The sequence below is a fragment of the Oncorhynchus keta genome, unplaced genomic scaffold, assembly GCF_023373465.1.
Source record: "Oncorhynchus keta strain PuntledgeMale-10-30-2019 unplaced genomic scaffold, Oket_V2 Un_contig_6617_pilon_pilon, whole genome shotgun sequence".
NCBI classification, from domain to species: domain Eukaryota; kingdom Metazoa; phylum Chordata; class Actinopteri; order Salmoniformes; family Salmonidae; genus Oncorhynchus; species Oncorhynchus keta.
Window position 1 is genome coordinate 90,001 of NW_026288957.1, and position 26,700 is coordinate 116,700.

The 26,700-nt window shown below is 48.2% G+C and overlaps 1 protein-coding gene across 1 annotated transcript in view; it reads right to left on the bottom strand.

The window, feature by feature from the left end:
- LOC127926018 (tumor suppressor candidate 3) overlaps positions 1–26,700 on the bottom strand; it is an 89,330-nt gene that overhangs the window by 57,658 nt on the left and 4,972 nt on the right. The window contains exons 3-5 of the mRNA XM_052511260.1: positions 19,396–19,536; positions 15,430–15,570; positions 13,162–13,251 (exon numbers count right to left, since the gene is read on the bottom strand). Of these exons, the coding sequence (XP_052367220.1) occupies positions 13,162–13,251; positions 15,430–15,570; positions 19,396–19,536 (372 nt within the window). The remainder of the gene's footprint in view (positions 1–13,161; positions 13,252–15,429; positions 15,571–19,395; positions 19,537–26,700) is intronic.

Consider the following 26,700-nt stretch of genomic DNA (forward strand, 5'->3'; position numbering starts at 1 on the left):
AGACAGAGAGGCAGAGACACAGAGAGAGAGAGGCAGATACAGAGAGAGAGAGAGAGAGAGAGAGAGAGAGAGAGAGAGAGAGAGAGAGAGAGAGAGAGAGAGAGAGAGAGAGAGAGAGACAGAGAGAGACACAGAGAGAGACAGAGAGAGAGAGGCAGAGACGCAGAGACAGAGAGAGAGGCAGAGACAGAGACAGAGAGAGAGACAGAGGCAGAGAGAGAGGCAGAGGCAGGGACAGAGAGAGAGGCAGAGACAGAGACAGAGAGAGAGGCAGAGACAGGGACAGAGAGAGAGGCAGAGACAGAGACAGAGAGAGAGGCAGAGACAGAGAGAGAGGCAGAGACAGAGACAGAGAGGCAGAGACAGAGACAGAGAGAGAGGCAGAGACAGAGAGAGAGGCAGAGACAGAGACAGAGAGAGAGGCAGAGACAGAGAGAGAGGCAGAGACAGAGACAGAGAGAGAGGCAGAGACAGAGAGAGAGGCAGAGACAGAGACAAGAGAGAGAGAGGCAGAGACAGAGACAGAGAGAGAGGCAGAGGCAGAGACAGAGAGAGAGGCAGAGACAGAGAGAGAGGCAGAGACAGAGAGAGAGGCAGAGACAGAGACAGAGAGAGAGGCAGAGACAGAGACAAGAGAGAGAGAGGCAGAGACAGAGACAGAGAGAGGCAGAGAGAGAGAGGCAGAGACAGAGAGGCAGAGACAGAGAGAGACAGAGAGAGAGAGAGAGAGACAGAGACAGGGACAGAGAGAGAGGCAGAGACAGAGACAGAGAGAGAGGCAGAGACAGAGAGAGAGGCAGAGACAGGACAGAGAGAGAGGCAGAGACAGAGACAGAGAGAGAGGCAGAGACAGGGACAGAGAGAGAGGCAGAGACAGAGACAGAGAGAGAGGCAGAGACAGAGAGAGAGGCAGAGACAGAGACAGAGAGGCAGAGACAGAGAGAGAGGCAGAGACAGAGAGAGAGGCAGAGACAGAGACAGAGAGAGAGGCAGAGGCAGAGACAGAGAGAGAGGCAGAGGCAGAGACAGAGAGAGAGGCAGAGACAGAGAGAGAGGCAGAGACAGAGACAAGAGAGAGAGAGGCAGAGACAGAGACAGAGAGAGAGGCAGAGGCAGAGACAGAGAGAGAGGCAGAGACAGAGACAGAGAGAGAGGCAGAGACAGAGAGAGAGGCAGAGACAGAGACAGAGAGAGAGGCAGAGACAGAGACAAGAGAGAGAGAGGCAGAGACAGAGACAGAGAGAGGCAGAGAGAGAGAGGCAGAGACAGAGAGGCAGAGACAGAGAGAGACAGAGAGAGAGAGAGAGACAGAGACAGGGACAGAGAGAGAGGCAGAGACAGAGACAGAGAGAGAGGCAGAGACAGAGAGAGAGGCAGAGACAGGGACAGAGAGAGAGGCAGAGACAGAGACAGAGAGAGAGGCAGAGACAGGGACAGAAAGAGAGGCAGAGACAGAGACAGAGAGAGAGGCAGAGACAGAGAGAGAGGCAGAGACAGAGACAGAGAGAGAGGCAGAGGCAGAGACAGAGAGAGAGGCAGAGACAGAGACAGAGAGAGAGGCAGAGACAGAGAGAGAGGCAGAGACAGAGACAGAGAGAGAGGCAGAGACAGAGACAAGAGAGAGAGAGGCAGAGACAGAGAGAGAGGCAGAGGCAGAGACAGAGAGAGAGGCAGAGACAGAGACAGAGAGAGAGGCAGAGACAGAGAGAGAGGCAGAGACAGAGACAGAGAGAGAGGCAGAGACAGAGACAAGAGAGAGAGAGGCAGAGACAGAGACAGAGAGAGAGAGAGGCAGAGACAGAGAGAGAGAGGCAGAGACAGAGAGGCAGAGACAGAGAGAGACAGAGAGAGAGAGAGAGACAGAGACAGGGACAGAGAGAGAGGCAGAGACAGAGACAGAGAGAGAGGCAGAGACAGAGAGAGAGGCAGAGACAGAGACAGAGACAGAGAGGCAGAGACAGAGACAGAGAGAGAGGCAGAGACAGAGAGAGGCAGAGACAGAGACAGAGAGAGAGGCAGAGGCAGAGACAGAGAGAGAGGCAGAGGCAGAGACAGAGAGAGAGGCAGAGACAGAGACAGAGAGAGAGGCAGAGACAGAGAGAGAGGCAGAGACAGAGACAGAGAGAGAGGCAGAGACAGAGACAAAGAGAGAGAGAGGCAGAGACAGAGAGAGAGAGAGAGAGGCAGAGACAGAGAGAGAGAGAGAGAGGCAGAGACAGAGAGGCAGAGACAGAGAGAGACAGAGAGAGAGAGAGAGACAGAGAGAGACAGAGAGAGAGAGGCAGAGACAGAGAGAGAGAGCGGCAGAGACAGAGACAGAGAGGCAGAGAGGCAGAGACAGAGAGAGAGGCAGAGACAGAGAGAGAGGCAGAGACAGAGAGGGAGGCAGAGACAGAGAGAGAGCGGCAGAGACAGAGAGAGAGAGAGAGAGGCAGAGACAGAGACAGAGAGAGAGGCAGAGACAGAGACAGAGACAGAGACAGAGAGAGAGAGAGAGAGAGAGAGAGAGAGAGAGAGAGAGAGAGAGAGAGAGGCAGAGAGAGAGGCAGAGAGAGAGGCAGAGAGAGAGAGAGAGAGTGAGGCAGAGGCAGAGAGAGAGGCAGAGACACACAGAGAGAGAGCGAGGCAGAGGCAGAGAGAGAGGCAGAGACACACAGAGACAGAGAGAGAGGCAGAGACAGAGAGGGAGGCAGAGACAGAGAGAGAGAGGCAGAGACAGAGAGAGACAGAGACAGAGGCAGAGAGGCAGAGACACAGAGAGAGAGTGAGGCAGAGGCAGAGAGAGAGGCAGAGACACACAGAGAGAGAGAGCGAGGCAGAGACAGAGAGAAGGAGGCAGAGACAGAGAGGAGCGGCAGAGAGAGAGAAAGAGAAAACACAGTTCAGATGAATGGAGTACGTTTGGATTCCTGTCTGTCTCTGTCTGTCAGTGAAAATACCTAAATAGTCTGTCTGTCCTATCCTAAGGTATCTGGAAAAGTTGTCAACCTTCCACATTCTTATTATCAACCATCGTAATGTCACTATTACCAATGCCAGATCACCATCCTCACTGTCATCATCACTGTTATCATCATCACCACTACCACAATAATCATATAATATATCACCTGAAACATCACACACACACACACACACACACACACACACACACACACACACACACACACACACACACACACACACACACACACACACACACACACACACACACACACACACACTACAATAGGGACACTAGCGCTGCACGTCTCAAACGTGGCGTTAAAGTCCCAGAGAGTCCTCGCTATCCTCATAAGTCATTGTCCACATAACCCTGAGATTTTCCCGGGGCCAATATTAGCCGGGCCATAAAACGTTACACTGTATTCTGCCAGCGCCCCTGTATGCTGAGCAGGAGGCCTGGAATTCATACAGCCACATTATAATATTTCAATAAGAACCTCACATAAATTCAATATAGCAATACCGCTGACACATGCAGCCCTATTGATTCAATCTCTGGGCTCGGAGACAGATGGCCTGGGAGAGAGTGATGCGACCACAGAGGGGTGGGTAGATGGATACAGACACGGAGCCAGTGGGTTAAAGTCCATTAAGGTGAACGGGGGAAGACGATAGCCAATTGTGTTGAGAGTTCCCGGGAATGATTGACAGGTGGAGGGGTTGCTAAGGAGATTTTTCTCCCGCCCTAGCAACCACTGTCGATAGAGAAGCACTTTTGATCATCTACTTCAGACCTCAGTAAAAAAACATTGGTGCCAGACAGTAGAAAAGGCTCCTCTCTGGGCTGGGAAGCTGGTGGGTGTGAAGGGGTTTTGCTCCAGCCCAGCACTAGCACACATAAAAATAAATATTTAGAAAAAAAAAAATCACCTATTTAGAATTTTAAAAAAGAGCCTTTAGTTGTTTTCTACTGCCGGTCCCCGTAAGGAAACGTTTTCCATCAAAGTGATTCATTCAGTTAATCAGCGTTTGTTTTTCAGCTTGTTTTTCTCCTTCTGTTTTCATCCTCCCTCCATCCCTCCTAGGTCTCCCCATTCTTAATTAAGGCGCTCGTTCGCCACTAAGATTCATTTTTAATGCTCCAGTCCCTTGGAATGGAGAGCTAAGCATCCTGGAAAAGGGCCCAAAATACAAATATGTGTTTCATGCTTTGGTTCACAGTTCAATTCACTTAATATAGACTCAGTCCCCCCCCACAAACATCTCCGGGAGAAAACCTAAATATTTGCTAAGATGCAATAAAAGTGACAACGGTCTGCTCGGATTATGAAAAAAAGATGAGATTTATATATACTTGAGTCGTGTCTTTGGGAAGCAGGGCGGAGGAGGGTGTTTGCAGCCAAACTTAATGAAGTAATGGGATGATATGGGAAAGGGATGTGAGGCGTGGCTAATGTGTAGGCAGAGGAGATAGCCGCCCCAGCGTCTCGCTTTCACAGATGGATCCAGTCTCTAAAACACCCAGATGAAACGTTGAAGTAAAACATATTTCTAAGGGGTCAACAGAAGAAGGTCCTCAGGGCTCTGAACATCCTTTTCTGACTGTCTGTTAGGCTGCTGAGGTGAAGTTCCACCAAACCACAGATACGGGGTCAGATATTGTTTCGCCTCCCTCATAGTTAAGGTTCAGATTGGGGTTAATATAATCTGATCCTAGATCAGTGACTTGTCTCCTTCGAGCATCCCCCTCTGGAACTGCTTGGGTACACCATTTTGGAGAGAAAGGCTAGTCACTGAGTGCTTCAGCCATTTTGGCTCAATTTAATGCCACAGTTTAAGTTCCTGGATGCGAAATTGGTTCTCTTGAACGGCAGTTGGAGATCTCCTTTTGACCCAAGGGAGAACGACTGCGCCCTCTCATTGAAGCCAAGGAAGTTCAAGGCTGACCGCGATACTGCAGGAATTGCTAGCAGAAAACAGTCCCCAACATTATAGTGAACAGGAAATGGTGATCTGTCTGGTCAATCTTCCTGTAAATAAAAATGATTTTAGAAGGCATTCATGGTACCTCTAATTGCTTCTAATATACCAGATGTATGTCCTGGTATATTTTAAAATCGTACATAGAAGAAGTTATAAGGATAAGTGATTTACTAAATGGTAGCCTGCAGAACCCTGTGTGGCCTTCAACTGGAGTTCTTTAATGAGAGAGGGCAGCACTGAGCCTGCAAAGTCACTTCCTGGAGGATCTCAAACTGCTCATAGACTAACAAATGGCCTTTGTTTAGTCACCAACATCTCTCATTATCCGGGATCCTCAAGAGCAGTTCTTGGGCACCGAGCAGATCCTGTTTGGTTCCCATTCATCAATTGACAAATTATTTCAATATACTCCTCCAGGATTGGGCCATTTTTTATAATGTTATTATCCTGTCTGGTAGCCAACTGCCTGCAGACAAAAATACAACAAAAAATGACTGTGGGCAGAGAGGGCTGTACAGATACAGACCAGCCTGGTTTGTGGTGTACCTTTCTGTTCAGATAGAGAGAGAGATAGATAGATGTTAAGAGAGAGATGGTAAGAGAGAGAGTGAGAGAGAGAGTAGGAGAGAGAGATGGTGAGAGAGAGATAGGAGAGAGAGAGAGAGAGAGAGAGAGAGAGAGAGAGAGAGAGAGAGAGAGAGAGAGAGAGAGAGAGAGCAGGGGAGGTGAGAGAAAGAGAGGGGAGGTGAGAGAGAGAGAAAGAGGGGGAGGTGAGAGAAGGGGGAGGTGAGAGAAAGAGAGGGGGGAGGTGAGAGAGAAAGAGAGGGGGAGGTGAGAGAAAAAGGGGGGAGGTGAGAGAAAGGGAAGGGGAGGTGAGAGAAAGGGGGAGGGGAGAAAGAGGGGGGGGGAGAGAAAGAAAGAGGGGGGAGGTGAGAGAAAAAGGGAAGGGTAGGTGAGAGAAAGAGAGGGTAGGTGAGAGAAAGAGAGGGGGAGGTGAGAGAAAGAGAGGGGAGGTGAGAGAAAGAGAGGGGGAGGGGAGAGAAAGAAAGAGAGGAGAAAGAGGGGGAGGTGAGAGAAAGAGGGGGAGGTGAGAGAAAGAGGGGGGAGGTGAGAGAAAGAGAGGGGGAGGTGAGAGAAAGGAGGGGAGGTGAGAGAAAGAGAGGGGGGTGAGAGAAAGAGAGGGGAGGTGAGAGAAAGAGAGGGGAGGTGAGGGGAGGTGAGAGAAAGAGAGGGGAGGTGAGAGAAAAGGGGGGGTGAGAGAAAGAGAGGGGGAGGTGAGAGAAAGGGGGAGGTGAGAGAAAGAGGGGGAGAGAGAAAGAGAGGGAGGAGAGGGAGAGAGAGGGGGAGGTGAGAGAAAGAGAGGGGAGGTGAGAGAAAAAGAGGGGGAGGTGAGAGAAAGAGAGGGGGAGGTGAGAGAAAGAGAGGGGAGGTGAGAGAAAAGAGGGGGAGGTGAGAGAAAGAGAGGGGGAGGAGAGAGAAAAGAGGGGGAGGAGAGAAAGAGAGGGGGAGGTGAGAGAAAGGGAGGGGGGGGGGAGGTGAGAGAAAGAGGGGGTGAGAGAGAAAGAGGGGAGGTGAGAGAAAAGAGGGGAGGTGAGAGAAAGAGGTGAGAGAAAGAGAGGGGAGGTGAGAGAAAAAGGGGAGGAGAGAAAGAGAGGGGGAGGGAGGTGAGAGAAAGAGAGGGGAGGTGAGAGAAAGAGGGGGGGGTGAGAGAAAAAGAGAGAAAGGAGGGGGAGGTGAGAGAAAGAGAGGGGAGGTGAGAGAAAGAGAGGGGGAGGAGAAAAAGGGGGAGGTGAGAGAAAGAGAGGGGGAGGTGAGAGAAAGAGAGGGGAGGGAGAGAAAGAGAGGGGGAGGAGAGAAAGAGAGGGGGAGGTGAGAGAAAAAGGGGGGGGAGGGAGAGAAAGAGAGAGGGGGAGGGGAGAGAAAGAGAGGGGAGGTGAGAGAGAAAGAGAGAGGGGAGGTGAGAGAAAGAGAGAAAGAGAGGGGGAGGTGAGAGAAAGAGAGAGGAGAGAAAGAGAGGGGGAGAAAGTGAGAGAAAGAGGGGTAGGGAGAGGAGAGGAAAGAGGAGGGGGGGAGAGAAGAGAGGGGGGGGAGGGGAGAGAAAAAGAGAGGGGGGGGAGGTGAGAGAAAGAGAGAGGGGGGGGGAGGTGAGAGAAAGAGCGAGAGGTGAGAGAAAAAGAGAGAGAGAGGGGAGAAGGGGGAGGTGAGGGGGATAGAGAGAAAGAGAGAGAAACAGAGAAAAGCAGACAGGAGTAAGGTGAGGTCTATTTGTGGGTTATCTGAATGGGCTCGAGAGAAGGGGGATAGTCAGAGAGAGAAACACTCTCTCTCTCTCTCCTTTCTTCTCTATCTTGTGGGTTATCTGAATCTCTCTCTTCTCTCTCTCTTTCTTCTCTTCTCTCTCTTCTCTCTCCCTCTTTCTTCTCTCTCTTCTCTCTCCCTCTTTCTTCTCTCACTCTCTCTCTTCTCTCTCCCTCTTTCTTCTCTCACTCTCTCTCTTCTCTGTGTCATCAAACAGCTCCAGTCGTCCATTAACTTTTCTGCACAGTCTGAACCGACTGGCCAACCGCATCAGTCGCTTTTACTACCCTAACAACCCTGGTCTCCCTCCCTCTCATTCTCTGTCTCTCCAAAGGGTTTTAGAGCCAGGCCAGAGATGAAGGGAGAGGGTGATAAGGGAGAGAAGATTGGATGGGCCAGAAGAAGGAGGGAGGAGAGAAAGAGGGGGAAGAAAATACAGAAAGGACATCCAGTAGTCTGACAAGAGGATAATTTCATGCAAATGTAGCTTTTAGTTTGGAAATCAAGACACCGTTTCTTCTCTCCTCCCTCTACACTAAATGTTTTTCTCTCTGTTTTTTTAATTTCACACTCCGATGCACAACTATAAATGATGACCGGGAAATCTTTCTGGAAAAACACCCTGTAGTTTGAGAGTACTATTTTTAGTTTTTGGTTGCCTTTCGACAACAATAATATTTTCCCAGTAAATAAGCACAGTAACAACAACAGATGCTTAGGGTTTGGTTGGCTTCCCTTTGTAGTCTGAAAAATCTGTTGGAACTGCAGACGCTGATAAAAAACACACACACACTTTTGTTCTTCTATGCTCGTGGAAACCTAAAATTGATTTCCATTCAAAATCCTATTTTCCCTCACTCCTAAACCTAACACCTGTTAGGTTCTAAATGAACCTATTAAAACTCACGGACGCTTCATAAAGCTCAAACCAAGTTTATTCACCCATTGGGTCGATACAGCTGAGTAAGACAAAAGACATTCACACAAGCACTGATTTTGAACCCTTTCTCCTATACCGAGTTTCCTCCCACACATCTGACCAGCCAATGCATCTCTGTTGCTAGACAGAACCTTAGTGATATCTGTTCTCTGTTCATAAATACAAATCAAATTGTTACATTAGGAGCCTAGTTGGTTTAGCCACGGAAAAAGTCAGGAACCTTCCCACAAGCCATGATTGGCTGAGATAATGGATGGGCTGGACATGCCAGGAGATGAGTTTGGATTGGTTTGCCATGTAGCCGCTTCTGTCTATAACGTGAGCTGTAATAGTATGTGTTGACAGTCCTTTCTACTGTGCCGTTAGCCATCGAGAACTACTTTTCTCAACATTTGATGCCCTGAATGTAGCAGGCGCTGTCGACAGATCAGTAGGAGTGATGGGCTACTTTCTGCACACGCCACGGTCAATGTGAACCGAGTGACTTGACACAACGCTGGCCAAACAAGATGTAGCTACAAACAAAACGTTAAATGGTTCCAATCTGCCCTGAAGCGTTCATCCATGGATACGGGTAAAAGTCTAGCGACATTTTCCAGATCTGCATTTCTAATTTTGTCAGGAAGTCCTTTTTTATTGCAAGTTAAAGCATACTGTTCGGTAGCTAGCCAACGTTAGCTTTCTGGCTTGATAGCTAACGTTACGTGTATGATCTGTGTAATATTATTTGAATCAGAAATCAATTTGCATTGCTAGTTATAGCCTAACGTTAGCTAGTTAACATTGATACTAATTTGTTAGCTTTAGCTACCAGCAAATTCATACTACAGCTATGACAATGTTTGTATTGGTAGCAGTATTAGTTGAGGTTATGCCGGTTCATTGATTAGCTAGCTAGCTTCATGTCTAAACAAAATTCTCCACTTCGGCCGGATTATTACATGACCCATCAAACTAGCCAGGTGTGTGGGGGTGATAACGGCCACCTATTGTATTTCATGAACATGTGTGCATGTCCAGACAATAGTGATCCATCCACTTAGCTAGATGTGGCTGGGGGTTGGTTATAGCATTTCCTTCACATGACCCATCAATTTAGACAAGTGTGTCAGGTGAGCATCATCTAATAACGAGAAAATATTTATCAAATATTTTTTATCTGGACACTTTGTGTTTTTGATATTGCTACTATGCAAGTACTACAACTGTACTGTTTCCACCTTCTGTATCCTGTGCTTGTGACAAATAAACATAGATTTGAATAGATATAGCGTGTGTTTGCCACATGTAAATCCTTAAAGAGATGAGTGGGGCTAAAGTTCAAGAGGGTGTGAACGATGCAGAATCAGCATGGACAAAGAAGAGCTCTCCACTAGGTACCAAAACATTCAAGGGCCATTTTCTCAAAAGTGAGGTTACAAGTTTATCAACTTTCAAAGCAGAATTACTTTCCCATTGTCCCTCAACTGCAGTGTATGGTATTCCATTGTCTAGTCTATACTTTTATCCAATGTAAAAACACAATTTCAAATTTTGCTACATAAGACCGAATCGAGGCGGTTGGTCACATTTACTATCCTTGTGGGGAATATAGGTCCCCACAAGGACAGAATAACCAACCCACCCTACAGCCTCTCTCTGATACAGTCCACCATCTTCTCACTCTGTTCACACCCCACAAATGACACATAATGTGTCGTTTAACAATTTTTAGCCCATTAGTAATTATCTCTTCCTCTTAATTGTCATCCCACAATGCTCCTTTCATTCTGATCTGTCTGTCTGTCTGTCTGTCTGTCTGTCTGTCTGTCTGTCTGTCTGTCTGTCTGTCTGTCTGTCTGTCTGTCTGTCTGTCTGTCTGTCTGACTGTCTGAAAACCGACTCTTCAAGAGGAGAACCTATTTTTCTTCTAATCCTCTAACTGTGTGTCAAGCTCTCCCTCTCTTTCTCAGAAAAGCGACTACAGGAGAAGAAAAAATATTTATCGATCTGTCTGTCCATCTCTTAATGTGCCATTCCAATGTTACATCCATCTATTCCACCACCTAATGCTATATTGCTTTTCTGACTGTTGGGAGAAACAGATATTTTATATATACAGTGGGGCAAAAAAGTATTTAGTCAACCACCAATTGTGCAAGTTCTCCCATCTTATAGATGGTTTAGCACTAACATATCAAACTGAATCTAAAGAGTCAAACAACATGTTTTTACTTGTCCCTGTCTGTGTGTGTGTCTGTCCGTGTGGGAGTGTGTGTGTGTGTCTGTCCGTGTGGGAGTGTGTGTGTGTCTGTCCCTGTCTGTGTGTGTGTGTGTCTGTCCGTGTGGGAGTGTGTGAGTGTCTGTCCGTGTGGGAGTGTGTGAGTGTCTGTGTGTGTGTGTGTGTGTGTGAGTGTCTGTCCGTGTGGGAGTGTGTGTGTGTCTGTCCGTGTGGGAGTGTGTGTGTGTCTGTCCGTGTGGAAGTGCGTGTGTGTGTCTGTGTGTGTGTGTGTCTGTCCCTGGGATAAACTGTATTGTGTCTGTCTCCTGTGTGGTGTGTCCAGTGTGTGTGTGTCTGTCCCAGTGTGTGTGTGTCTGTCCGTGTGGGACACAGCTGTCCCTGTGGGAGTGTGTGTCTGTCTGTCCCTGTAGTGCCACTGTGTCTGTCCGTGTGGGAGCTGGTGTGTCTGTCCCAGTGTGTGTGTGTCTGTCCCTGTGACAGTGTGTGTGTGTCTGTCCCTGTGGGAGTGTGACAGTGTGTCTGTCCGACAGGGAGTGTGTGTGTTTGTCTGTCACGTGTCCAGTGTGTGTGTGTCTGTCCGTGTGGGATGTGTGTGTGTCTGTCCGTGTGGGGGCTTAGAGCCATGGGATGGTGTGGGTCACGTGATCTGTCTGTCCGTGTGGGAGTGTATGTGTGTCTGTCCGTGTGGGAGTGTCTGTCCGTTGGGATTGTGTGTGTGTCTGTCCCTGTCTGTGTGTCTGTCCATAAGTGTGTTGTGTGTCTACCACCTGTCTGTCAGTCCGTGTATGGTATAGGGCTTTATGTGTGTGTGTCTGTCCTGTGACACGTGTGTGAGTGTCTGTCCGTGTGGGAGTGTGTGTGTGTCTGTCCGTGTGTGTGTGTGTGTGAGTGTCTGTCCGTGTGTGTGAGTGTCTGTCCGTGTGTGTGTGTGTCTGTCCGTGTGTGTGTGAGTGTCTGTCCGTGTGGGTGTGTGTGAGTGTCTGTCCGTGTGGGAGTGTGTGAGTGTCTGTCCGTGTGGGCGTGTGTGTGTGTCTGTCCGTGTGGGAGTGCGTGTGTGTCTGTCCGTGTGGAAGTGTGTGTGTGTCTGAGTGTGTGTCACGGCCTTCTCCCCCTCATAAACTTATTTCCTAGCCAGTCTCCTCGGAATCGTCCAGCGGGACACGTCGCCATACAACCGTCAGTGTCTGGGACACAGCCTGACGTGTCTCTGGACTGACATAAAGCCACTGTGACTCCCAGCTGGTGCTAATTGAAAAGACCGTGGCTAATTCAGTGACTGTACCGGGTTACGTTGACAGTCAGAAACACCAAGGTGAATTCACACATGGAGCTCACACAGTCTGACACTTTCACAGAAAGTTCACAACACACACACACACACCTCCAGGTGGGGCTTCATTTACAACCCCCCCATCCCCAGAAACCCTTCTCCAGGGTGGGGCTTAGAGCGCCATAGATGGCTTTAACACTGATCTGAGACCAGTAAGAGGAGGAGCACTACAGACTGGAGATCAAGAGTAAGAGCAATAAGAACAGTACTCAGAGCAGACATAACAACCTTGTGGTTACCACCTGTCTGACAGTGCTTATGGTATAGGGCTTTATTTACATTTCTCCACCTATGACGTGTGTGTGTGTGTGTGTGTGTGTGTGTGTGTGTGTGTGTGTGTGTGTGTGTGTGTGTGTGTGTGAACATGTGTGTGTGTGTGATGTGTGTGTGTGTGTGTGTGTGTGTGTGTGTGTGTGTGTGTGTGTGTGCTGTGTGTGTGTGTGTGTGTGTGTGTGTGTGTGTGTGTGGTGTGTGTGTGTGTGTGTGTGTGTGACTCATTCTGACCAAGTCTCAAGACTTTTTGCTCCAGTGGAACAGCGTTAAGGATTTCACCACAGTGTGAAAGCCTATTATCCTCTAGGTTATTGAGGTGCTAATTGAAAAGACCGTGGCTAATTCAGTGACTGTACCGGGTTACGGTGTCGTTGAGGTCAGGTCTGACACTCAGAAAGTTCCAACTTGAATTCACACATGGAGCTCAATGGACGTCTCAAGGTCTTTCACTGGGGAAAACAAGTCAGCGTTTCCCATCGCTTCATTTATAGACGTCACGTACACAGAAAGGGGATGAGAGGAGGGATGAGAGGAGGGATGAGAGGAGAGGGAAAGAGTGAAAAGCCAATAGCCAACATTGAGTGTACAAAACATTAAGAACATCTTCCTAATATTGAGTTGAACCCACTTTCACCCTCAGAACTGCCTCAGTTCTTCAGAACATGGACTCTACAAGTTGTTGAAAGCGTTCCACAGGGATGGTGGTCCATGTTGACTCCAAGGCTTCCCACAGTGTCAAGTTGTCTGGATGTCCTTTGGGTGGTGGACCAGTCTTGGTACATACGGGAAACTGTTGAGGTTTTAAAACCCAGTGGCATTGCAGTTCGTGACACAAACCGCTGCACCCAGCACCTACTATTATACCCCGTTCAAAGGCACTTCAATCTGTTGTCTTTCCTATTCACCCTCTGAATGACACACATACACAATCCATGTCTCAATTGCCTCAAGGCTCAGAAATCCTTCTTTAACCTGTCTCCTCCCCTTCATCTACACTGATTGAAGTGGATTTAACAAGTGTCATCATCAATGGATCATAGCTTTCACCTGGATTCACCTGGTCAGTCCATGTCATGGAAACAGCAGGTGTTCCTAATGTTTTGTCCACTCAGTCTTTACAGCCCCAGAAAAACATCAATCAGGAGAGAATGTAGAGGTGGACAGACTCACCACTTGGCCGTTCTGGGGGTTCTTGTGTGCGTAAGGTGGGCCGCGGATGTGGTTCCACATCTGGCCTGATGTCATGGCAAACACCACACACTGAGGGAGGGAGGTAGAGAGGAAGAGAGAGAGAGAGAGGGAAAGAGGGAGAGAGAGAGAGGGATGGGGAGAGAGGGAGAGGGAGGGAGAGAGGGAGTGTGAGGGAGAGAGATGGACGGACAGACAGAGGAGACAGACAGAGAGAGACAGACCGAGAGACAGACAGAGACAGACAGAGAGAGAGAGAGAAAAAAGTTTAAAAGTTACAGAACCAACAGGTAAAAATGACGCTACACTCATCAACACTCCTGCTGCTATTTCTTCACAGTCACACAGAGAGAGAGAGAGACAGAGTTAGAAAGAGAGAGAGGCTACACACCCACATCGATCCATCTCGCCACTCCAACAGAGCAGAGGAGAGGTAAAACCCACATTGAACCTGACCTCCGTGACTTGCCCGCTGCTCCCTTTACGATCAATACTCTCTGTGGCTTCCTCAGCCTTCTCCCTGTCTCTTAACATATGGGATAACAGCCCTCTCTGTCTACACATAGGACACTCGTCCACTCTGCCTCGTACTGCCCTCACTATCAGTCAGAGCATTGCTGCTGATGAAGACGGACCAGCATGCTGGATCGCGCTCATTGGTTGAAGTTCACAAAAATACTAAAGAAATGCAGAATTGACATTATATTGTTTCACATACAGACGTAGGATCTTAACTTGAGCCTGTTTGAATTATTTAGTGGACTATAATTAATGGACATTTTTGTAGAGTTGAAACATTTTTCACGAGGGAAATCAAGTCTGAGATTTGAAAGTGGAAATTACAAACTTCAGAAGCCTTTTTAAACCTCAAATACACTGGAAGTTTTACACTTCCTGCAACAGGGTGATCTGATGAAGATCCTTAGACCTGTATGGACCTTATATCTTATATATCTTATAGACTGTCTTATAGACTGCCTTATAGACCGCCCTATAGACCGCCCTACAGACTGCCTTATAGACCGCCCTATAGACTGCCCTATAGACTGCCTTATAGACCGCCTTATAGACCGTCTAATAGACTGCCTTATAGACTGCCTTATAGACTGCCTTATAGACCGCCTTATAGACCGCCTTATAGACCGTCTAATAGACTGCCTTATAGACTGCCTTATAGACCGTCTAATAGACTGCCTTATAGACTGCCATATTGACTGCCTTATAGACTGCCTTATAGACTGCCTTATACTGTCTAATAGACTGCCTTATAGACTGTCTAATAGACTGCCTTATAGACCCGCCTTATAGACTGCCTTATAGACTGCCCTATAGACTGCCTTATAGACTACCTTAAAGACTGTCTTATAGACTGCCTTATAGACTGCCCTATAGACTGCATTATAGACTGCATTATAGACTGCCTTATAGACTGCCTTATAGACTACCTTATAGACTACCTTATAGACTACCTTATAGACTGCCTTATAGACTGCCCTATAGACTGCACTATAGACTGCCCTATAGACTGCCTTATAGACTACCTTAAAGACTGCCTTATAGACTGTCTTATAGACTGCCTTATAGGCTGCCCTATAGACTGCCTTATAGACTACCTTAAAGACTGCCTTATAGACTGCCTTATATACTGTCTTATAGACTACCTTATAGACTGTCTTATAGACTGCCTTATAGACTGTCTTATAGACTACCTTAAGACTGTCTTATAGACTGCCTTATAGACTACCTTAAAGACTGCTTTATAGACTGTACACAAAGTGCTTTTCTGCCGAAGTTGAGTTGAGTACAAAGGCTTTTCTGACCATATATATATATATGTAACTATGGTATTGCACCTCCCCCTAGGTGGGCAGAACGTGTGGGGTGTGGGCAGCTTCATCAATAGCTTGTTAACGTAAGTGTTCTAAGAAACCATTATGTGGAACACTTAGGAAAGACAATATCACGCAGTGAGAACCTTTCATAGGAACATTCTGCTTACCTACTTCAGGGATGTTGTGCTCTCACCAGTCCATTGTGTGTGTGATTGTGTGTGCCTGTCTGCATATGCATATATGTTTATATGTGTGTGTGATTGAGCTGAGGTGGGGTGTGAGTGTGCTCCCTGGTGTGTGGGTGTGCTCCCTGGGGTGTGGGTGTGCTCCCTGGTGTGTGGGTGTGCTCCCTGGGGTGTGAGTGTGTTCCCTGGGGTGTGGGTGTGCTCCCTGGTGTGTGGCTGTACTCCTCTCTCACCAGCGCGGCCATGGCCCAGCCAGTCTTGTTGTAGATGAATTCCAGGTTGTTCCTGCGGAGGTAGAGCAGTCCTCCTACCAGGGACACCAGCAGGGCCAAGGCTATTGTGCCAGAGTAGTTAGGGGGACGGAACACACGGATCTGGAGGAGGAGAGGAGGGGGAGGGAAGGAGAGGAGGGGAGGGGAGAAGAGGGGAGGGAGGAGGAGGGAAGGAGAGGAGGAGAGAGGGGGAGGGAGGGAGAGGAGGAGGAGGAGGAGGGAAGGAGAGGAGGGGGAGAGGAGAGGAGGAGGAGGGGGAGAGAGGGGTAGGGAGGGAGAGGAGGAGAGGAGGAGGAGGGGCGGGGAGGAGGAGGAGGAGGGGGAGGGAGGGAGAGGAGGAGAGGAGGGGGAGGGGGGAGGAGGAGTAGGGAGAGAGCGGGGGAGGGGGGGATGTAGAGGGAGAGAGACCCAGTGAAAGAAGGTGAGGCAGAGAGAGGGTGGGAGGGACAGAGACCCAGTGAAAGGAGGTGAGGTAGAGGGAGGGAGGGAGACCCAGTGAAAGGAGGTGAGATAGAGGGAGGGAGGGAGACCCAGTGAAAGGAGGTGAGATAGAGGGAGGGAGGGAGAGAGGGAGACCCAGTGAAGGGAGGTGAGGTAGAGGGAGGGAGACCCAGTGAAAGGAGGTGAGGTGGAGGGAGACCCAGTGAAAGGAGGTGAGGTAGAGGGAGGGAGACGGTTAGTTTTCGTCTGATCAAAAACAACTATTTTAGAATGATATAGTTCAGTACAATGTAATTACACCTAGTTGAATAACACAAGGGTTCCTGTCAGTGAGATGTGATTTGGGCACAGTGTGGTATTAGGTTGAAGGCTACAATAGAGGCATAGCAAGTATAATAATATGATATTACTGGGGAATAGCATACCCTCAGTAATGAAAAGATACGTCACATTCCCATTCAAACAAAGAGATCTACATGTGGAGCTTTAGTAGGCCAGGGTTGTATTCATTAGGACATACTGTTGAAAAACGTTTGGAAAACAGAAAACGATAATGAGCCTTTCATTTTGGACAAGTTCAGGTAGTCCCCTCACTGTTTCAGTCTGTTTTTATCTTCAGTTTGAACACAACCCAGATCTGAGTCGTCTTGTTGGTCGATCGCCGGCCTTGCCTTCTAATGCTATTGGATTAGCTCAAATGAAGGGAACCACATACCCCATAATTCAGTCTGCTTGTGGAACCGAGAGGGAGAGTGTCCCTTTATTGCCCTTTATGGTTGTGAGGTCTGGGCCGCTAACCAGCAAGACTTCACAAAATGGGACAAACACCAAGTGAGACTCTGCACGCAGAATTCTGCAAAAATATCCTCCGTGTGACGTAAAACACCAAATAATGCATGCAAGGAATTAGGCCGATACCCCTAATTATGCTCCAGAAAAGAGCCATTAAATTCTACAACCACCTAAAAAAAATTCACAAACCTTCCTAACAAAGGCATCACAAACAGAGATGAACCTGGATAAGAGTCCCTAACAAACTGGTCCTGGGGCTCTGTTCACCACAAACACACCCTACAGAGCCCCAGGACAACAGCACAATTAGACCCAACCAAATCATGAGAAAACAAAGATAATTACTTAACACATTGGAAAGAATTAACAAAAAACAGAGCAAACTAGAATGCTATTTGGCCCTACACAGGAGTACACAGCGCAAAATACCTGACCACTGTGACTGACCCAAAATTAAGGAAGCTTTGACTATGTACAGACTCAGTGAGCATAGCCTGCTATTGAAAAGGTTGCCTGGAGACAGTGGCTCTCAAAGAAGACAGGCTTGTGCTACTCACAGCCAATAGGTGGAAACTGAGCTGCACTTCCTAACCTCTGCCCAATGTATGACCATATTAGAGAGACATATTTCCCCCAGATCACACAGATCCACAAGCATTCGAAACCATAGCCAATTTTGAAAAACTCCCATCTACTGGGTGAAATTCCACAGTGTGCCATCACAGCAGCAAGATTTGTGACCTGTTGCCACACCAGTGAAGAACAAACACCATTGTAAATACAACCCATATTTTCTTATTTATTTTTATCTTGTGTCCTTTAATTATTTGTACATTGTGTATATATATATTATATATATATATATATAATATGACATTTGTAATGTCTTTACTGTTTTGACACTGGTATGTGTAAGTGTTTACTGTTAATTTTGTTGCATTCTGATGGCCACTGTTTCCCATGCCAATAAAGCCCTTGAATTGAATTGAATTGAGTGTGTGCGCGCGTTAGAGCATTGGGCCAGTAACCGAAATGTTGCAAATCCGAGCCGACAAGGTGAAACATCTGTTGATGTGCCTCTTGGCAAGGCACTTAACCTAATATGCTCCAGGGGCGTTGCACCACCCTGTAAAACAACAAATTTCACTGTACCTATCCAGTGTATGTGACAATGAAACATTATAAAGTGAACCAGTCGCATTCTGTCCACTGTCAACCGCCGCTTTTCAAATCCGCAGGACGACGGAGAATCCAAAGGATTAACGGCCGACTGGGGAGACGTCGCCCGTAATGGAGGACGGAGGCTTTTAAAAAGCCTTAATGGACGCCGTGGATCTAATAAAGGATAACAGTTTCTAACCTCATTGGAATTCTCCAGTGGGCCATACAGAAAGCATTGGATACCACAGCCATTAGCTGGTCATTGTGTTTCGGTGCTGTATAAAAGGTTGAATTCTCAGAGAGCAGTGGGCCATACAGAAAGCATTGGATACCACAGCCATTAGCTGGTCATTGTGTTTTCGGTGCTGTATAAAAGGTTGAATTCTCAGAGAGCAGTGGGCCATACAGAAAGCATTGGATACCACAGCCATTAGCTGGTCATTGTGTTTTCGGGGCTGTATAAAAGGTTGAATTCTCAGAGAGCAGTGGGCCATCATTGGATACCACAGCCATTAGCTGGTCATTGTGTTTTCGGGGCTGTATAAAAAGGTTGAATTCTGCAGTGGGCCATACAGAAAGCATTGGATACCACAGCCATTAGCTGGTCATTGTGTTTTGGGGGCTGTATAAAAGGTTGAATTCTCAGAGAGCAGTGGGCCATACAGAAAGCATTGGTGTTTTCGGGGCTGTATAAAAGGTTGTGCTCAAAGTGATCTTGTCCTTCTTGCATCTCTAAGATGGATCTGATCAAATATTATATCTGATATGTTTTTGTGATACTTGTCTGTTTTGTGACAGGTAAATAGTTGTGTGTGCACTTTGTAAAAGGTTTAAAATGTGATAGGCGGGGTCTCCCGGATGGCGCAGTGGTCTAGGACACTGCATCGCAGTGCTGGCTGTGCCACCAGAGACCCTGGGTTCGCGCCCAGGCTCTGTCGCAGCCGGCCGTGACCGGGAGGTTCATGGGGCGACACACAATTGGCCCAGCATCATCCGGGTTAGGGAGGGTTTGGCCGGTAGGGAAATCCTTGTCTCATCGCGCACTAGCAACTCCTGTGGCGCGCAGTGCATGCTAACCAGGTCGCCAGGTGCACGGTGTTTCCTCCGACACATTGGTGCGGCTGGCTTCCGGGTTGGATGCGCACTGTGTTAAGAAGCAGTGCGACTTGGTTGGGTTGTGTTTCGGAGGATGCATGACTTTCAACCTTCGTCTTTCCCGAGCCCGTAGGGGAGTTGTAGCGATGAGACAAGATAGTAACTACTAATAGTTGGATACCACGAAATTGGGTAGAAAAGGGGGTTTAGTTTAAAATAAATAAATAAATAAAAATGTTATAGGCAGGCCTGGGTTTAAAGAGTATTTGTTTGTCTTCCAAATATGTTGAACGTTCGATTGAGCCTGCTAAATTCCATTAGCTCCATTGCTCCAGGCAAGCCCGATCAGGCGCAGCTGACAGAAAACTATTTGAACCCGGGTCTTATGTCACCTGTACAATCATCACAGGTGTATTATGTTAAAGGGGGAATTCTCACCTGTACGTCGGTGCGGTCTGCGATCCACTTGGCCAGCTGCTCCGAGGCAAAGCCGATCCGCTGGAGGTCAAAGGTGTCTGCCCTCTTAGGCTTCCCCTTAGCTGGGAAGTGCATGAAGGTAGGGGCTGAGTTCATATTCAGCTGGAGGGAGGGAGGGAGGGAGGGAAAAAGAGAGAGAGAGGGAGAGAGAAAGAGAAAAAGAGAGAGAAAAGATAGAGAAAAAGAGAGAGAAAAAGAGAGAGAGAAAGAGAGACAGAGGGGAGAGAGGAGAGAGACAGAGGGAGATGGAGGGAGAGAAAAAAGAGAGGAAAGGATTGGTGATAGATACAGTAGGTAGGAGAGAGAGAGAAAGGGAAGGGGGACAGATATAGTAGGTAGGAGGAGAGAGAGAAAGGAAGGGGGACATATATAGTAGGTAGGAGGAGAGAGAGAAGGAGGGGGGACAGATATAGAAGGTAGGAGGAGAGAGAGAGGGAGGGGGGACAGATATAGTAGGTAGGAGGAGAGAGAGAGAGGGAGGGGGGACAGATATAGTAGGTAGGAGGAGAGAAAGAGAGAGAGAGGGAGGGGGGACAGATATAGTAGGGAGGAGTAGAGAGAGAGAAGGGAGGGGGACAGATATAGTAGGTAGAGGGAGGGGGACAGATATAGTAGGTAGGAGGAGAGAGGAGGGAGGGGACAGATATAGTAGGTAGGAGAGAGAGAGAGAGAGGGAGGGGGACAGATATAGTAGGTAGGAGGAGAGAGAGAGGGAGGGGGACAGATATAGTAGGTAGGAGGAGAGAGAGAGAGGGAGGGGGGACAGATATAGTAGGTAGGAGGAGAGAGAGAGAGAGGGGGGGGACAGATATAGTAGGTAGGAGGAGAGAGAGAGAAGGAGGGGGACAGATATAGATAGGTAGGAGGAGGAGGAGAGAGAGAGGGAGGGGACAGATATAGTAGGTAGGAGGAGGGAGACAGATATAGTAGGTAGGAGGAGGAGAGAGGAGAAGGAGGGGACAGATAGAGAGAGAGAGAGGAGGGGAGACAGATATAGTAGGGAGAGGAGAGAGAGAGAGAGGGAGGGGGACAGATATAGAGGTAGGAGGAGAGAGGGAGGGAGATGCAAGAGGGAGGAAGAGAGAGAGGGGAGGAGGGAGGAGGAGAGAGGGAGGATACAGTAGGGAGGAGAGAGAGAGGGAGGGATAGATACAGTAGGGAGGGGAGGAGAGGGAGGGAGGGAGGGAGATACAGTAGGGAGGGAGAGGAGAGGAGAGAGGAGGAGAGAGGGAGGAGATACAGTAGGGAGGGAGGAGGGAGGGAGGGATAGATACAGTAGGGAGGAGGAGGAGGGAGGGAGGGAGGGAGGGAGGGAGGAGGGAGGGAGGAGGGAGGGACATAGGTGGAAAAGGCAGAGAGAGAATCAAGAGAAGTGGTGAGAACCCCAATTACATGACGTGTGCATATATACCACTGCCCCTACAAAAACATCCCCTATAAACAGTTCCCTTTCCCCAGTGGTGTTATGGCAGGGGCCCACCACATGATGTGACTGGCCATGAGGCCACCTACCCAGGGAGGGAGGAGCACGGTGCAGAGAACTCACTGGTGGCACTAACATACACCTAATTACTACACTCTCCCTCTTCACAGGCTGGCCATTAGGCCTAATGAATGGATAGGCATGCACACTGTGTACTTATTATGTTAGGTGTCTGCCTCCTCCCTCTCTTTCAACAGGGCTCAACGATATTCCCTCTCTCTCAAAAGTATTCTCTCAATTGTTTCTCTCTCTATCTTTCCCTCAATCTGTATCTGTCTTGCCCGATTCTGTCTCTAAAATGGTAGATATATCTCTATCTACTTGTGTCGATACCTCTCCTCTGTGTGCTTCTCAGTCTCTCTCTTTCCACTCGGTTTGCTTTTCAAACCCCTCTTCCTGCAATTCAAATCAACTAAAAAGTCAGACTATTCCCACCTCCTCCCCAGTCCAAACTCACAGAGAACAAAGTGAGGATCGTTACAGAGGTTATTTCTATTAATTGCGTGAAACGAGCCCACCGCATCCTCCCTGGAGCGTAGAGGTGATTCGCCCATTAGGAGTACCACATTAGCACTCTCTCCATTATAACAAAAGAAAAGCTAGACAAAGTGATCTGCATTTAATTACATGTCCTTTTAATCTTAGAGGCCCGTAATCGCATAATTGCTCGAGTGGAGAGTGTGAGGCGTACCTCAGGGGTGAGTATTTAACCCAGATTAATTGCTCATTGGCTATGGTAATGGGCGGTTGGAAGCTTCACATCTGTTTATTGTCATGGACTGTTAGTGATAAGAAACCAAAGTTCTATTATGGGTTTCTCTGGTGCTGAGTTGCTATGGCGATGTGGAATATCTTATTTATGTGTTGGGGGTCGTTTTCCCACTGTATCGAGGTCTGCACTGAGTGACACAGCAGGCGGTGATGTACTGTAAGAAACTCCGGGCCCGGTGACATGACATACGCCCACACGGGCTTCGCCCACGGCCCACCTATGGATGCACCCTGGGAAAATAATGACAACCCCAGGGAAAGAGGTTGGTTGCGCAGAACCGACTCGTATCAATCTCCCACACGGGTGTTTATCTAGCTGCCAGCCTGCAGTGACAGTGGCTGCTACGGACAATATACCACGGTTCCTCTGGCGACACAACGCGCCTGGACACAGAGCCGTGGTATATTGGCTATATACCACAAACCCCAGAGGTGCCTTATCGCTATTATAAACTGGTTACAAATGTAATTAGTACAGTAATACCCGTGACATATGGTCTGATATACCAGGCCAATCAGAATTGAGGGCTGGACAAACTCCGTTTATAATATGGATTATACCTTCAGAGTACTGATGCAGGGTGTGTATGGACTGAGTCAGGAGTACAGTATGCAGGGTAGTGTATGGACTGAGTCAGGAGTACAGTATGCAGGGTGTGTATGGACTGAGTCAGGAGTACAGTATGTGGGTGTGTATGGACTGAGTCAGGAGTACAGTATGCAGGGTGTGTATGGACTGAGTCAGAGTACAATAGGGTGTGTATGGACTGAGTCAGGAGTACAGTATGCAGGGTGTGTATGGACTGAGTCAGGAGTACAGTATGTGGGTGTGTATGGACTGAGTCAGGAGTACAGTATGTGGGTGTGTATGGACTGAGTCAGGGTACAGTATGCAGGGTGTGTATGGACTGAGTCAGGAGTACAGTATGTGGGTGTGTATGGACTGAGTCAGGAGTACAGTATGTGGGTGTGTATGGACTGAGTCAGGAGTACAGTATGTGGGTGTGTATGGACTGAGTCAGGAGTACAGTATGTGGGTGTGTATGGGAGTCAGGAGTACAGTATGTGGGGTGTGTATGGACTGAGTCAGGAGTACAGTATGCAGGGTGTGTATGGACTGAGTCAGGAGTACAGTATGTGGGTGTGTATGGAGAGTCAGGAGTACAGTATGTGGGTGTGTATGGACTGAGTCAGGAGTACAGTATGCAGGGGTGTATGCACTGAGTCAGGAGTACAGTATGCAGGGTGTGTATGGACTGAGTCAGGAGTACAGTATGCAGGGTGTGTATGGACTGAGTCAGGAGTACAGTATGTGGGTGTGTATGGACTGAGTCAGGAGTACAGTATGCAGGGTGTGTATGGACTGAGTCAGGAGTACAGTATGTGGGTGTGTATGGACTGAGTCAGGAGTACAGTATGTGGGTGTGTATGGACTGAGTGAGTACAGTATGTGGGTGTGTATGGACTGAGTCAGGAGTACAGTATGCAGGGTGTGTATGGACTGAGTCAGGAGTACAGTATGTGGGTGTGTATGGACTGAGTCCCAGTACAGTATGCAGGGTGTGTATGGACTGAGTCAGGAGTACAGTATGCAGGGTGTGTATGGACTGAGTCAGGAGTACAGTATGTGGGTGTGTATGGACTGAGTCAGGAGTACAGTATGTGGGTGTGTATGGACTGAGTGTACAGTATGTGGGTGTGTATGGACTGAATCAGGAGTACAGTATGCGGGTGTGTATGGACTGAGTCAGGAGTACAGTATGTGGGTGTGTATGGACTGAGTCAGGAGTACAGTATGCAGGGTGTGTATGGACTGAGTAAGGAGTACAGTATGTGGGTGTGTATGGACTGAGTCAGGAGTACAGTATGTGGGTGTGTATGGACTGAGTCAGTACAGTATGTGGGTGTGTATGGACTTCAGGAGTACAGTATGCAGGGTGTGTATGGACTGAGTCAGGATAGTATGCAGGGTGTGTATGGACTGAGTCAGGAGTACAGTATGTGGGTGTGTATGGACTGAGTCAGGAGTACAGTATGCAGGGTCTGTATCAAAGTATCTGTGGGTGTGTATGGACTGAGTCAGGATATATGCTGTATGGACTGAGTCAGGAGTACTATGTGTGTATGGACTGAGTCAAGTCAGTATGCAGGGTGTGTATGGACTGAGTCAGGAGTACAGTATGTGGGTGTGTATGGACTGAGTGAGTACAGTATGCAGGGTGTGTATGGAATCACTTGTGTACAGTATGCAGGTGTGTATGGACTCCTCAGGAGTACAGTATGTGGGTGTGTATGGACTCTTTCAGGAGAACAAAGTGTAGGATCAGGTTACAGTATGTGGGTGTGTATTCAAGTCAGGAGTACATTGCAGGGTGTGTATGGACCCAGTCAGGAGTCCTCCAGGGTGTGTATGGACTGAGTCAGGAGTACAGTATGTGTGTATGGACTGATCAGGAGTACAGTACAGGGTGTGTAGAACTGAGTCAGGAGTCAGTATTATATGGACAAGTATGCAGGGTGTGTATGGACTGAGTCAGGAGTACAGATGTGGGTGTGTATGGACTGAGTCAAGTACAGTATGCAGGGTGTGTATGGACTGAGTCAGGAGTACAGTATGTGGGTGTGTATGGACTGAGTCAGGACAGTGATCTGTACAGTATGTAGGGTGTGTATGGACTGAGTCAGGAGTACAGTATGTGGTGTGTATGGACTGAGTCAGGAGTGTATGTATTTATGGACTGAGTCAGGATTAAGTATGCTGTGTATGGACTGAGTCAGGGTACAGTATGCAGGGTGTGTATGGACTGAGTCAGGAGTACAGTATGTGGGTGTGTATGGACTTGTACAGTATGCAGGGTGTGTATGGACTGAGTCAGGAGTACAGTATGTGGGTGTGTATGGACTGAGTCAGGAGTACAGTATGCAGGGTGTGTATGGACTGAGTCAGGAGTACATATGTGGGTTGTATGGACTGAGTCAGGATACAGTATGCAGGGAAGCTTCACATGTTTATGGACATGTCAGGAGTACAGTATGCAGGGTGTGTATGGACTGAGTCAGGAGTACAGTATGTGGGTGTGTATGGACTGAGTCAGGAGTACAGTATGTGGGTGTGTATGGACTGAGTCAGGAGTACAGTATGTGGGTGTGTATGGACTGAATCAGAGTACAGTATATGGTGTGTATGGACTGGTCAGGAGTACAGTATGTGGGTGTGTATGGACTGAGTCACTGTATGCGGGTGTGTATGGACTGAGTGAGTACAGTATGTGGGTGTGTATGGACTGAGTCAGGAGACAGTATGTGGGGTGTGTATGGACTGAGTCAGGAGTACAGTATGTGGGTGTGTATGGACAGTCAGGAGTACACCCATGCAGGGTGTGTATGGACTGAGTCAGGAGTACAGTATGCAGGGTGTGATGGACTGTCAGGAAAGTATGTGGGTGTGTATGGACAACCCCAGGGACAAGCAGGGTGTGTATGGACTGAGTCAGGAGTACCGTATGTGGGTGTGTATGGACAATCTCCCAGTATGCAGGGGTGTATGGACTGAGTAGTACAGTATGTGGGTGTGTATGGACTGAGCAGGAGTACAGTATGCAGTGTGTACAGTCAGGGTGCTGACTGGTGTGTATGGACGGACAATCAGGATACAGTACAGGGTGTGTATGGACTGAGTCAAGTACAGTATGTTACAGGGTGTGTATGGACTGAGTCAGGAGTACAGTATGCCGTGTGTATGGACTGAGTCTATATGTGGGTGTGTACAACACCCCAGGGTGTGTATGGACTGATCTATTACAAAGTGTGTATGGACTGAGTTACAAATGTATGGATTAGTACAGTCAAGTACAGTGACATATGGTGTGTATGATACCACAGTATGTGGGTGTGTATGGACTGAGTCAAGTACAGTATGCAGGGTGTGTATGGACTGAGTCAGGAGTACAGTATGTGGGTGTGTATGGACTGAGTCAGGAGTACAGTATGCAGGGTGTGTATGGACTGAGTCAGGAGTACAGTATGTGGGTGTGTATGGACTGAGTCAGGAGTACAGTATGTGGGTGTGTATGGACTGAGTCAGGAGTACAGTATGTGGGTGTGTATGGACTGAGTCAGGAGTACAGTATGTGGGTGTGTATGGACTGAGTCAGGAGTACAGTATGTGGGTGTGTATGGACTGAGTCAGGAGTACAGTATGCAGGGTGTGTATGGACTGAGTCAGGAGTACAGTATGTGGGTGTGTATGGACTGAGTCAGGAGTACAGTATGCAGGGTGTGTATGGACTGAGTCAGGAGTACAGTATGTGGGTGTGTATGGACTGAGTCAGGAGTACAGTATGTGGGTGTGTATGGACTGAGTCAGGAGTACAGTATGTGGGTGTGTATGGACTGAGTCAGGAGTACAGTATGCAGGGTGTGTATGGACTGAGTCAGAGTACAGTATGCAGGGTGTGTATGGACTGAGTCAGGGTACAGTATGTGGGTGTGTATGGACTGAGTCAGGAGTACAGTATGTGGGTGTGTATGGACTGAGTCAGGAGTACAGTATGCAGGGTGTGTATGGACTGAGTCAGGAGTACAGTATGTGGGTGTGTATGGACTGAGTCAGGAGTACAGTATGTGGGTGTGTATGGACTGAGTCAGGAGTACAGTATGCAGGGTGTGTATGGACTGAGTCAGGAGTACAGTATGCAGGGTGTGTATGGACTGAGTCAGGAGTACAGTATGCAGGGTGTGTATGGACTGAGTCAGGAGTACAGTATGCAGGGTGTGTATGGACTGAGTCAGGAGTACAGTATGTGGGTGTGTATGGACTGAGTCAGGAGTACAGTATGCAGGGTGTGTATGGACTGAGTCAGGAGTACAGTATGTGGGTGTGTATGGACTGAGTCAGGAGTACAGTATGCAGGGTGTGTATGGACTGAGTCAGGAGTACAGTATGTGGGTGTGTATGGACTGAGTCAGGAGTACAGTATGCAGGGTGTGTATGGACTGAGTCAGGAGTACAG